This window comes from Grammomys surdaster, unplaced genomic scaffold (assembly GCF_004785775.1).
Source record: "Grammomys surdaster isolate TR1022 unplaced genomic scaffold, NIH_TR_1.0 142, whole genome shotgun sequence".
Classification (NCBI taxonomy): domain Eukaryota; kingdom Metazoa; phylum Chordata; class Mammalia; order Rodentia; family Muridae; genus Grammomys; species Grammomys surdaster.
In genome coordinates this window covers 6,571,796-6,585,698 of record NW_021604600.1, presented here as the reverse complement: position 1 = coordinate 6,585,698, position 13,903 = coordinate 6,571,796, and the positions used below count along the sequence as shown (strand labels likewise).

Sequence of the window (13,903 nt, the reverse complement as noted above, 5' to 3'; positions counted from 1 at the left end):
CACAACCAGTCAGAGACTGGTTTTTATCATGGTGAGGATGGGAATGAAGACAGCATAGGATCAAACAATCCCAGGTAGCCTGGCCTAATAACACATACCTGTAGTCCCTGCAGGCAGGCTCTAGCAGAAGATGTCAAGACCAGCTCCAGTTATATGGTGAGAACGTTTGTTTGTTTGTTTGTTTGTTGACAGTCTGATGGTGGTGGCAGCACATGACTTTGGACAGAGACAGACAGATCTCTGAGGTTGAGTCCAGCCAGGTCTACAGAGTGAGTTCCAGGACAGCCAGGGCTATACAGAGAACCTCCATCTTGAAAAATCTTTTAATTAAGAAATAAGTAAAAAGGCATGCTAGGAAGACAGTTCAGAGAATTTGGTGACTGGTGATATGGAGTGTGGAAAAACAGAAATGAAGGTCTGTGTACTTGGTGTCTGCTGCTGATGACCTGAATGAACACTAATCCCCTTCACAGAGTTGGGGGGATGAGCAGTGGGTGAGTCTTGGGGAGGTGCTAACTGGACTGCAAGTCTCCTTTGAGTGTAAGGGAAGATTCTGATGGGTAAAGCAGCCAGGGGGAGGGGCTGGCTTAGACTTCTGTGAGTCATTCTGGGTACTTGGTAATCGAGAGATCATCCCCAGGTGAGTGTTGTGATTGGACACCTCTTGAGCTACAAGCTACACCTACATTTCAAGGCTGGATGGAGGAGGCTGAGTCTTCAACCAAGATTAAAGTGTGGGTGGAGAGAGAGAGAGCAGGCCTCAGTATGTGCTGGGAAATTGAGGGTTATATAGGACAAAGTTCACAGAAAAGACAACAGTTTTCTAAAAAATTTAAAAGTACGCCTCAGTTACACTAGCCAGACTCCAAAGGCAAACAGTACTTTACCTTAGTTCACCCACTTAAAGAAGGAAACTCACTGATGCCAGCTGATAAGAGGCAGCTGAGCCAGTGTGTGCTTGGCTCCAGGGACTTGATGGGAAGTGGGGAAACGGGCCTCTTTGAGCTCATGGAATTTGAGATGTTCAGTAGACTGCTAAAGACACTGAATTGTTGTTTGGGGGGAAATAGGAGGAAGCAGGGGCTCAGGGGTATGGGCAAAGCTCTGAGTTCCATTCTACAACCACAAAGCAAAACACAAGCCTGGCGTCAAAGACCAGAGTTGTTTGCATTGCAGGCAAATATCAAAACCATAAAAGTGGATAAGGGAACTGGAGAGAAGACTAAAGAGAGAAAGCTGTCAGGAAGACATCCTTGGTGGGTGATCTAGGAGCTAGATCTGGAGGGAAAGCAAAAGGCTCTGGCCAATAAAGTAGATCCAGTCTCTGATTCTGGGTATGTTTAGATCTTAGAAAGGTGGAAATTTTTTTTGTTGTTCTTTTGCTTTGTTTTTTCTTTTTCTGAGATAGATAAGAACCTGGACTGGAGGTGTAACTCAGTGGGTTTGAGTCTTAGAACTGTATAAAGCAGGTGTGGTGGAATTACACCTGCGATCCCAGCATGCCAAAGGTGGAGCAGGGAGCTCAAGGCTTCAGGATCATTCTTGGCTGTGTATTGAGTGAGCTCAAGCTTGCCTAGGAGACCCTATCTCAAAAGAAAAGACAGGTAAAAACCTGCTTGTCAAGTTTAACTGTAGGCCAGGCATAGTGTGCCTGCTTGTAATCCTAGTACTCGGGAAGTGGATGCAAAAGCATCAAAAATTCAGGGCCAGTCCAGGCTGCAAAGAAGAATTGTCTTAAGAAGAAAAAGACTGGGCTGGGCAGTGGTGGCACACGCCTTTAATCTCAGCACTTGGGAGGCAGAGGTAGGCGGATTTCTGAGTTCGAGGCCAGCCTGGTCTACAGAGTGAGTTCCCGGAGTGTCAGGGCTACACAGAGAAACCCTGTCTCGAAAAACCAAAAAAAAAAAGAAGAAGGAGGAGGAGGAGGAAGGAAGAAGAAGGAGAAGAAGAAAAAGACGATGACAATGACTGTACTTGTGAGAGGCAAAATTGAGTAACCTCCCCTGTTCTTCCCTCTGGTCTCTGCAAAGAGTTGGCAGGAGATGCCAGGTGCATGTTATCTCTGAAGCTGAGTTGGGAGTTTTTAATGTATGTGTTTCCTCCCTAGATATGAAGAAATTGACTTGGAAACTGGAATTTTGGAGTCCAGGAGGGATCCAGTCACTCTGGAGGATGTCTACCCCATTCATATGATCTTAGAGAATAAGGATGGCATCCAGGGCTCCTGCCGATACTTTAAGGAGAGAAAGGACATCACCAGTAGCATCAGGAGCAAGTGTTTGCAGCCTCGTTGTACAATGGTAGAAGCCTTCAGCAGGTAATTCTTAGAGGAGACACCACGTTCTCTGTGTATCCCTTTTCCCCTTCCTTTTACTTCTGCTTCCTGCAGATCTGACTCCTGTCTGACACTTTGACTTTTAAGATCCCAGTCAGCAAGCCCTTAATCCCTGAGATGGAGCGTTGCCCCTGGTCTTCCCATATTATTGTTTTTCTTCCTGATCTTCCCCAGCTTTTAGTGAATTTCCTGTTCCTTCTACCCTGTCAAGTGTTAGCTGTTCCCAGATGTCTCATGTAGTGTTTCAGTTATGAGCCCCTCATATGCCCTGGTGGCCGTTTCGTCCATATCAGATCTGCTTCTCCCTCTCATCTCTTTGTCCTAGTCAGAGGCATTCTCATAGGCCAGGATGTGTAAGTCAGGAACTTGGGTCTCTTTCTAGGCCTCCTCTCTCTGAGATGTCTGCACTCAGTTGTCAGTCATGTCCTGCTGACTTTTCTTTCTTTCTTTCTTTCTTTCTTTCTTTTTTTTTTTTTTTTTTTTTTTTCGAGACAGGGTTTCTGTGTGTAGCCCTGGCTGTCCTGGAACTCACTCTGTAGACCAGGCTGGCCTCGAACTCAGAAATCTGCCTGCCTCTGCCTCCCAAGTGCTGGGATTAAAGGCATGCACCACAACCCGGCCCTGACTTATCTTTCTAAACTTGTCTCCAATAATGCAGAAGTCTCTTCACCACACTGGTGTGGTCTCCCCTCTACCTCCTGTAATGATTGGGTGTTTTCCTAAGATGAAGATGTGATGGGCATATGGTCTCTTTGAGTTGCTCACAGCCAGGGTTTTGAACTAACCAGATCTCACTCTTGGGCAAATTTTGTTTGCTCAGACTGAGGTTATATTTATTTTAGAGATTATTTCATTGCTAACACATAGAAACGTGGATTTCCAATAGTTCTTAAAAAAAAAAACCAAAAAAACATGCAATTTATTTTAACAAAGACTGGTTCTTATAAGCACCATAGAGTACAGTGGCTGGGCTCCAACCATTCATTTTCCACACCAGTGATCTTGTTCTCATTTGCCACCTGTTCTGTTCACTATGGCCTAGAGGCCCTGTGTGACCTTGTCCCTGCCTGCTAAGCTCTCTCACCTAGCCTCACTGTACTTCAAGGGGAATCTGTCAGGCCCCCTTGTTTTTGAAGGGAAAGGTGTGTGCTGTTCTATGTGCTTAGAATGTTCTGCCCTCATCCCAGCTTCATCTGTACCCCTCGTTAAGCGTCTTGGCTGCTCAGGCACCATCAGTTTACTGTGGTCTGGTGAGAAAAATGTGACACAGTGAACAGTTAAGAGCATTTGAGTCTTCAAAATTTGACCATTTGCAACAAGGCCATTGAATTGTGCCAAAGTTACTTCACATGCTCATTGGCAGCATTCTTCCCTTACCAGGAGACCATCAGCTTCCCACTGATAGAGTCTCTTCTGTGTGTTCCACACTGAACCTCTCAGGTCGCACAGGTGCTTGGCAGAGAGTTGGTACATATAGTTTACTTCTCCCCTGTTAGGCTATCCTACTTGGGTTAGAAGTTGAGGCATCAATTGGGAGTTTCTGACCGTGCTGACCTTGTGAGCATCTCTTAGCATGTATCACACTCCAGCCATGCCACCCCTGGTCTTCCAGAGCAAGCCTGCCTTGCCAATGGGCAAGGGCTGCTTTCTTGCCCTTCTCCCTCTAACCCACCTTCCTGTTTCCTCCAGAGGTTTCTGAGACTGTGGTGTGTGCTCCCACTGCTGACCACAGGTGCTTTAGCCAAAGCTTTGTGCCAGAGCTATTCTGTCTGGAGTTAGAACCCCTGATGTTGTTCATTTTTTGGCTTTTCCTTTGTGAGCTTTTTAAAGGTAGATTATTATTTTTTACTTATTTGTCCTGGCACTGTATACTCTGCTCAACATCTGTTCACCAAAATAATGGTCACAGTCTTCAGGTGTACAATAGCAGGAGTCATGGGACCAGCGGCTGGACAGTCTTAGTGCAGACGAAATTGGGAGCATCCAGGGTGGTGTGGCAGTCAGTCTTTAACACAGCTGCTGGCCTGATGATAATGAAGGGTGGGAATTGACACAAGGAGCAAGACTGAATAAGAAGCAAGCTTTTTCCTGTGTTTGTAGTCATTTATCCAGCTGGCCTCTTGTAGTTTCTCTTAATAAGCCTGTTTTGAGCGGGAGAAGGCTTAGGTCTACGTCTTTAAGGATGGACTGTATAAACTTGACATATGCTGTACGACACATTTTACAAAGACAAACTGTTTCCTGTTGTTTGCTTGGAGAAACGAAATCATCTGCTAGGTACAGGAGCACAGAAAACTGACTAAGCAGAGAATACTTGGGCTGCTGATGCCTCAGGACCAGATGTTGGGAAACAGCAAAACAGAAAGAAGCCAAAGTGTCTTCAGAGGAGAGGGATGAAAAGCCATGCTTCTGTAAATCTTTGGTGTCACTTTCATCTGGAAGAGGGCAGTCCTCCAGCTCAGTCATTTGGAGCCAAGCAGTGAGTGAAGGCTGGGTCTCCCTGAGGCTGGGCCAGAGTGTGAACAAAGCAGCTCAGTACATAGTTGTAGGCAAGGCACCAGTGAGGTTTTGGCATAGTGTGATGATACACAGTGTGTTAGCTTCCGTTTTCACTGCTGTGATAGAGGACTTGGCAAAAAACAACTTGGGAAGGATTTGTTTTGGCTCATGATTTGAAAGGGTACAGTAGGTGCCTCATGTTCAGAAATGCATTGCCGGAGTATAAATCTGTGCACATCTTGACAAATCATGAGACAGATGTGGGATGGTGCAGCCCACATTGTTCAGGGCAAATCTTCTCCACTTAGGGAATTCCAAGAAAAGCTCTCACATACACAATCAAAGGTGTGATAGTAATGTTCTAGCTACTAATTAACACTGTCAAATTGACACTTGAAATTAAAAATTAAACATTACATACACTATGGACCCAGACACCCCAGCACAGAGAATCATACTCTTAAAAAAACCTCTAAAATGTGTGTGTATACATATATACATACATACATACATACATACAAACCAAACAAGCTGATGTTGGTGGAGACCAAAAGAGGACATCAAATGCCCTGGAGTTACAGGTGGGTGCTAGGAACTTAAAACTCAGGTCTTCTGTGAGAGCAGCAAAAACTTTCAACCCCTGAGTTGTTTCTCCAGCCCCTAAAGTACTCTATGTGAGACTGCACCTTCACCAGTGGTCCCCTTCCTTTTCAAAGATTCTGGGTGTGTCTCTGGGACTCTTTTTAAGGAGACTCTAAGTACAAAGCCTCAGCTGCTCTCCGTGACCCTGTCACACCTTCTAAACCAATACCATGTGGGAGACTCTTAGACATTGAAGTCAGCTTTCAGCCTAGGATGCAGCCTTGGCCCTCTCTGTACTGCTTCTTCTGTGTGTTTGCTTTGAAAAGAACTCCCCAAAAGATTTTGTCTTGAGTGATGTTTGTCTCTTACTTAAAATCATAGCTTATTCTCAGCACCAGTTAACCAGCATCTGTTGTCTTAATAAAGCAAAGGTTTTACTTCCATAGTCTCCTAATCCAAAATATCATACGAATGGCCTCAATAATCTTGGCTTCCCTATGAAAGTTCACAAGCCAGGCCTCCATTGTCTGGATCGATATTAGCATTGTCTTCCAGGTTCCTACAACAGCTCACTAAACTCAAAGCACTCAATGGCTATTCTGCCCACAGCTCCAAAATCCTCCACCTTTTCCCTCAAAATACCCCAAGGCATGGCAGCCTCATGGTCAGGTCCATCACAATAATGCCCTCTTCTTGATACCAACTTCTGTCCTAGTTTGTTTCTCTGCTGTGTTCATACCAGTTGAACAAGGTCATGGTCTGCCTCCACTGACAGTACTGGAGGAGAGAGACAGTGTTACAAAGGTTGTTGCCAAGAGTGCTAAGTACTGTGAAGGATCTGGGCATGGTTGGAGTGGGATTAGCATCTTCTGGAAGGCCTAACAGTTATGATACAGTTCTGACAGCTGAACTGTGTTGTGACTCTGAGATCAGGAATTATCTAAAGGTCCATGAGAATCACAGCCAAACAGTAACCTTGGAGCTATGTGAAGATGGAGGCCCCTGTAGATAGAGGGCAGACTCCTGAAAGATGTGCATAGTCAGTCAGTTCTATGACAGTGAAGAGTATGAATATATCTTAGTGTGTAGAGCCAGGAATCAAGCGTGGCCTTATCTATCGGCTCACAGCAGTTCTGATTCTGAACTTGTGAAGCAGAACTGGGGTTCTGTGAATGTCTCAGAAGCAGCAGAAATGACAAAAGGCCCTGGTTTCTTGTGCTTTGGTTTCCTTACAGTTGCACTGATTCTGCTTGTGATTGTGACTTGCAGGTGGGGTAAGAAGCTCATCATTGTGGCTTCCCAGGACATGCGATACCGGGCCTTGATAGGCCTAGAGGGGGATCCTGATCTGAAGCTTCCTGATTTCTCCTACTGCATTTTGGAGCGGTTAGGTCGATCCAGGTGGCAAGGGGAGCTGCAGCGAGACCTTCACACCACCGCTTTCAAGTAAGAGCTAGGCTAGTGTCTCCACTTTAAATTACACGGCTGTTGTACTACACTCTAAATGCAAGGACTTGCTGCTGTATCCTCCCCAAGGCATGGCTTTTTTTGTTCCAGGCCATTGCCTCTTGTGACTTTTCTCTTGAAGCTAGCAGGCTAGGGCCTGGAGAGATGGCTTAGCGGTTAAGAGCATTGGCTCTTCTTCCAGAGGTCCTGAGTTTAATTCCCAGCAACCACATAGTGGCTAGCAACCATCTGTAATAGGATCTGATGCCTTCCTTTGTTGTGTCCAAGGAGAACCACAATGTACTTACATACATAAAATAAATATTTCTTAAAAAAAATAGCTAGCAGGCTAAGCAGTGTATATTCATTTGCAAGTGAGAAACTACATTGTAAGGATAAAGCTACCAGTAAAAAAGTGGAGTAACCACTCTCTTCTCCTGCAGGGTCGACGCTGGGAAGCTTCATTATCATAGGAAAATTCTGAACAAGAATGGGCTCATTACAATGCAGTCACATGTGATCCGATTACCTACTGGAGCCCAGCAACACTCTATCCTCCTACTCCTTAACCGGTTTCATGTGGACAGGTGCGGCTGGTAGAAAATATTTATTAACTTTTATGTTGTAACTATGTGTGTTTTTAAGATTCTTAAAGGCCAAAAGCTAAAGGTTTTCTTAAAGATATTTTATATTTGTTTCTGAGGAAAGTATATCATGCTCATTTAGGAAGCCTAGCAATTATGCAGAAAGGAAGGAAAAATACTTCCCAACAATAGAAACTATTAACATTTTGTCGAAGAGTGGGGAACATTTGAAGTAAACCTTATTTGATTGGAGACAGTGGCAAAGTTGTTGAATTTTGTCAATCTCAGATTGAATATATTTCAATCATACAGCCTAATAATTATCCTATATGGTCACACAGTGAGGTTCTACCAAATGGTGAAAATAATGGAAAGGTGCCATTTTAGCTGGGTATCATAGTTCCACTGGTATAGAGCACTGGAGAGAACAAACACATGGTCTATTGCTGTGAAGAGGCATCATGACCACAACAACTCTTACAAAGGAAAATATTGGGGGGGGGGGGCTGGCTTACAGTTCAATGGTTTAGTCCATTATTGTCATGGCAGGAAAATAGCAGTATGCAGGCAGACATTGTCCTGGAGAAGGAGCCAAAAGTAGTATGTCTTAATCTGCAGGCAGCAGAAGGAGACTCTGCCTTACTGGCCAGACTTGAGCATATATGAGACCTGAATGCTACCTCCACCATGACATACCTCCTCCAATCAGGCCACACCTACTCCAACAAGGCATACCTTCTATTGCCACTCCCTAACATACGAGTCTATAAGGGTCACCTATTCAAACCACTACACACATTGCTTTCTAAGGACCAGAGAATCTGGGAGTGAGCAAACATAGTTTTTTCTCACTCTTCTTTACAATTGGAGTGAGTAACTAACCTGGAAAGGGCATGGGGGAAAGGGCTGTGCCACCTGCCTAGCCTTTATAGGAAAAGTGAAAGCCAAGATGGGTAATAGCCAAGCAGGTACAGGACCTAGAAAAGCAGCCCTAAGTTGCATAAGCTTCAAACACTTAGGTTTGGTCACCAGGGCTCTGTGGTAGAGATGGGTAGTACGAAGAGGCATTTGGAAAACAGGTAAACAGTCACATCCCTGGACTTTGTAACTGTTTCTCTTCTAGCTGTTTGTCAGAATCCTGCTCTTTCAGTCCTTAGCTAGATGCACCCTCAAAGAGAGAGGCAAGTGTGCACTCTGGAGTAAGTGTAATTTCAGTTTTTAACACTCACTGCAGTGCATGTGACTTGACACAAGGTGGACACTCTGGTGCATACTATTGACTGGGTGTCCAGTAAAATTCATATCTGTACTTCTGTCAGACATCTGTAATTCTGCATGCCCTTCACGCCTGTACACTATCAGAATGTCACAAGTCCTAATCTATCTTCTAGCACCCTGCCAACTCTACCATCTCTCAGCCCTTGTTTTGGAGAGAATCATGTTTTACAAGTTTTACATTTTAATGGCTCATACTATCCATAAGTTAAGTAAGTATATTGCCAAACTGCGGTAGTATAGTGGCATATACCTGTTATCTCAGTACTTGGAAGGCTAAGGCATAAAGATCCTGAATTTGATGCCAGCTTGGGATACAGAGTGAGACTGCCTCAAAAACCAAAACAGCAACAAAGACCCACTCAAGCCAAGGCCTGCGACTTACCAGGAGCCTAGATGATAACAGAAGAGTTGGAGAGAATGTGTAGGGTGGCATTTGAATAGGAGAAAGCTCTTGGTATGTCAGCGGCACTGTTTGACTTTTGCCTCTTTCTTGGGCAGAGTGCCTGTACCTCTAAACTGTTATTTTCTCTTATGTAAAGTGGTCATGACAGTGCTTCCCATGTGCCAGAGCCAGGTGCAGTACCCATTTCTTCTTCATTCTCGTCCTTACTGGGGGTAGTATGCATTTGTTTTCTCTTCTTCTGGGACAAGGAGTCACACCAAGCTGCTTCACAGCGTTCCACAGACACAAGCTGCATGAACATTAGCTTCCTTGGAAGCCATTATCTCAGAAACATTTATCATGACACACCAACTTCATGCTGCAAAGGAAGTGGGCATCAGGTCAGTCACACCAGAGAAGCCAAAAGTAGACATAGGAGAGGGCTTGGTGGAGTGAAGGGAATGAAGCTGACATCCAAAAGCTTGACTCTTAGAGGCAGAACTTGAAAGGCCTCTAACCTTTAAAGTGCTATCAGAAGGTGAGGAGGTGAGAGATCGCTGCATTGATGTGCCTGCCCTGGAGTCTGGGTTGTATACTGTCACCATAACTTTGGACATGAATTGTCATCTCTAAAGATCAGGCGCTCTTTGGTGCTAGGCTCCAGCAGGTGATTGGCTGGTGTTTCTTCCAGGAGGAGCAAGTATGATATCCTTATGGAGAAGCTGTCTATGATGCTGAGCACACGGAGCAACCAGATTGAGACTCTGGGCAAGCTGAGGGAGGAACTGGTAAGTCCTTGAGGCAGGATCTGGGTGAGCAGTGCAAGCTGCGTATAACCTAGAGAGCTTAAAAAGGGGGTAAACTGAAGACTTGCAGCCCAATCCAGAGCCTGGCAAATGGCCTTTTCCTTTCTTTTTTTATTTTTGTAGTGCTAAGAATGGAATCGAACATTAAAACCTCATTCCTGTTAAGCATTTTACCACTGAGCTATATCCCCAGGCCTGGCCTTTTCATCTTCACAGTGAGAAAATGCTGGTTTTCATTGAAATTCTTACCCTTGACTGACTTCATTCCCTCTGGGGTTTGCTCTCAAACCCACTGTCAGTTCATGTGGGATGATAAAACATTTGACATTTAGATTTCTTTCATCTTGAAACTTGTAATTTTACTCCCAGTGGTTTTATGCTGAAGTAACAGGGAGGAAAAAGCAATTACTGACCTGCTCCATCTCGGGCTCAGGAGTAGCAGCTGTGATGGAGTGAGTGTGAGAGGTAGCAAGCTCATGGTGACCCTGCTGCCTGGCTGCCAGGGATGGTTCTCAGTGGAAAGTTAGCCAAGAGACCACCCTGGAGGCTAAACCATGGAGCTGGAAGCTGCATTTCAGAATTTGGGCAGTAATTAGTCCAGTCCCTGAAGGTCTCTGATCACATCTGTCAGGACAGTCATCAAGAGTCACCTGTGCCGTGCTAGTCTTTGACTTCATTGTGTACAGGAAGAAGGCCTCTCCCTGTCATGAGAACCATTGCATCCCTATCTCCAAGGGGCAGTAAATTGGCCTGGTGTTTTGTTTTTTTCACTTTGAGATTTCAGAAAGAAATTTAAGTATGAGAGTTTTGGCAGGCCTGGCCCCACTGGTGCTCATGATGGCAACCAGCTGATAGTGACCAGCCCCATCAAGTCCCTCAACTTTCTGTTACCTTCCAGATACTGACAGAATCAATGCCTTTGCAATTCCGGATACCCTGCAGTTTGGGGTAGGAGTGTATTTCTCTGTCTCAGTTGATCAAAAACTGGAAAATCAAAGGAAGGTTGAAAAAAAAAAAAAACAAAACCTTTTAGGAGACTTAACTAGAAGTGAGAAAAATTGCAACAGGCTGAAGAAAGCCAGTGTCTGCCCCTTTGTTTCTTATGTTCCCTGTTCCTGTGTATTCTCTAGGAATTGGGACACTGTTGTACCCTCCTTGAGGAACAGGAAGCGATAGTCTTGTTCAGGTCAACACTATGCCTCACTGTTACAGAACATTGTATCTTTGAGCATGTGGCTCAGTGAGTATTTTCAGTCAGAGCTGGATCAAAGTGGCAGAAGTGGGTGAAGATACCAGGTGGTCCTGTCACAGGACCATGTCATCGGGAGGGCTAGTGGTTGAACCCACAATGGGAGATGTGGCCCTCGACAGCTTATGCCTTTCAGAGCAATTCACAGAAGAGATGGGGCTCTTAGAAGCCAGCAGTGATTGGATGTAGTGGTGGATGAAGGTGATGGAAGATGAGGTGGATCTTAATGGCCTGGCTTAGACTAGAGTCTGGAAGCTTCAGCCTTCGGTAGTAGCTGTGTCAGTGGTTGCATAGAGAAGCCCAGGAAGTAACGGTGGTGTGAGGTACTAACAGAAGAAGGACATAGGCTGGATCCTGGCCAGCAGGCCACTACTGCACCTTGAACTTGGATGTATTTTGAAAGTGACACAGTGGTGAGTAGTGACCCAGCCAGGATATAAGAGGACTGACAGAAGGTCTGAAGATACAACTCAGGCTTTTGAGTTTGAGTGGCTGACCCTCAGGTAGACTGGAATGTGACACCAGGCTGGGGTGAGAAGGCTGGGGCCCAGGACTCATGCTGTGTGTTCTGTGAGCCAAGGGCAGGGTGTGGGTGAGGAGGGACACTCTGTGAACCAAGGCTGAGATTTATGGAGCACGAAGGCTTTCTGGGTGTTCTCTGGAGTTGTCTAGTCTGCAGCTGGCAGTAGATTCCAAGGAGAGCCAACTAAACTAGCCTGTAGCTGAAGTGGGTGCTGGCCTTGTTGGGGCTCCTGCTGTTCTCTTTGCTGACCAGAACATACAGGTCCCCTGCAGGGCAAGACTACATCATCTTCCCTCATTCTGGATGGTCCAGAGCTCAACACCATATGCTTGTGGTAGGACTTGATGGATGGGTTTCCAAAGGCTCGCTCTAGCTGACAGGCTCAGCTAAATTAACAAAAGGCACTGCATACAAACCTGCGTGTTTGAAGGAGCCAGATGGGATTCATCTGGATTTCTTAGATAATCATATGTTCTGTAGCCCAACAGTGAAAGTGCTGGCTCCTTTGAGTGGGCTGCAGATGTGTGCTGAGGCTCCTAGGCATTTGCTGTCTCTGCCCCAGTGGGCCAAGCAGTCCCCAAGACTCAGGGTAGCGCTGAATAGTAGATTGGCTGGGGGCAGGACATTTTCTGCAGTATGGATTTTAAAACTTTGTTGTCAATAGCATCAGAGAAGAGCGACATCCATGTGACAGACAGCAGACAGCAGCTGACCTTCACTTGTGCTATTCAAGGGTCTGCCGGGGAATGTAGACTACAGCACCCTGAGGACCACATGCCCTGCTAGCTACAGAGGTGTTTGATCACTTTTCCCTGCCTGGTGCCTGAGAAGCTGTGTCAAATGACAACTTGTTGGCGTTGTCAGCAAGTTTATTATGTGGGTCCTGGGATGGAACTCAGGTCCTCTGGCTTAGTGGCAAATACCTTTACTACTGAACCATCTCTCTGGCTTCTTAGGTGACTTTAATTTTTTTTTTTTCTCCACTGCCTTTGGGAGGACTCTTAATGATTCATGCACACACTTGGATTTTAAAAGCAGTATGGGAAAGTCTTGTGGACAGTCTCCTCTTAGGTCTGCTCCCACCCCACCTGACCCTGTCTACTGTTCCAGGATTTCTTCAGCACATCTCTTTCCCCTCTTGTATTCACAGCAGGGTGATTTCTGTACTACTCCAGACTTTGTTCAGCTCCCTGAGTGCAGCTTGGCGGTCTCATTAGTACCTGTGCCATTTCTTCAGTAACTATCAGTTGGTAATTGTCATCCTGAACACTGGTGTTTCTGCAATGCCGGGATTTCCCAGTGCCTTAACAGTACCTCTGGGCTTGTGTTTTTCAGGGGCTGTGTGAAAGGACGTTCAAGCGTCTGTACCAGTATATGCTGAATGCCGGGCTGGCCAAAGTGGTGTCCCTTCCCTTGCAGGAGATTCACCCTGAGTGTGGTCCCTGTAAGACGAAGAAAGGTAAGAGCAGAGACTTGTGGCCAACTGGCTCTCCCTGTTGTCATTTTCTCTGGTCACACGCTGCCTTGGAGTGTGAAGATTATACTCGATTCAGTTCCTTACTGCTCAGTGTCCTCCATCTAAAAGAGATCCCAGAAGTAAGTCCTGCATTCTAGTGAGCACTCTGCAAGGGTGTCCTCCAGCAGCCTTCCGTCTTGCACCAGTCCTTTCTTTGTGCTTTCATTCATTCCTTTTTTGGTACTGGGGACTGAACCTAGACGTTGTGCTTTCTGGAGCAAGGGCTCTACCACTGAGCTGTTTACCAAGCCCTGTTTGAAATACAGTCATGTCACACAGCAATAAGAATGTGTTCCAGGGATGAACAGCACAGCATGCACTCACACATAGATAGCGAGGGTCAGACACTCAGTGTGGCTTCTTGTTGTAATCAACAGAGAGTCAGCACAAAGTGTACACGATTGGCTGGATATACAGGCATACTGCTTACAATAATAAACATTTTCTTCAAGTAGGAAGAATATGTTCTAAAATTATCATAGTTCTGTGTAAACCAGTAACATAATAATTGATTATCAGACATTATGTACTGTCACTGTGCTGTGCTTTTGTCACAAATGCAGGAGAAACCATTACACTGTCACAGCAAAGGGCCATTAATTGAGAGAGGTTTTTAACTTCTTTATAACTGTGATACTGCTGCTGTGTGTGCAGCACACATGACTGTTCTGTATCTCATATCCTTCTGTAGCCCTACAAGGTT

The 13,903-nt window shown here is 45.4% G+C and overlaps 1 protein-coding gene across 1 annotated transcript in view; it reads left to right on the top strand.

The window, feature by feature from the left end:
- Positions 1 to 13,903, top strand: part of Gtf3c1 (general transcription factor IIIC subunit 1) — a 65,943-nt gene that overhangs the window by 1,548 nt on the left and 50,492 nt on the right. Inside the window, exons 2-6 of the mRNA XM_028764166.1 lie at positions 2,108 to 2,317; positions 6,686 to 6,862; positions 7,306 to 7,449; positions 9,798 to 9,894; positions 13,020 to 13,143. Of these exons, the coding sequence (XP_028619999.1) occupies positions 2,108 to 2,317; positions 6,686 to 6,862; positions 7,306 to 7,449; positions 9,798 to 9,894; positions 13,020 to 13,143 (752 nt within the window). The remainder of the gene's footprint in view (positions 1 to 2,107; positions 2,318 to 6,685; positions 6,863 to 7,305; positions 7,450 to 9,797; positions 9,895 to 13,019; positions 13,144 to 13,903) is intronic.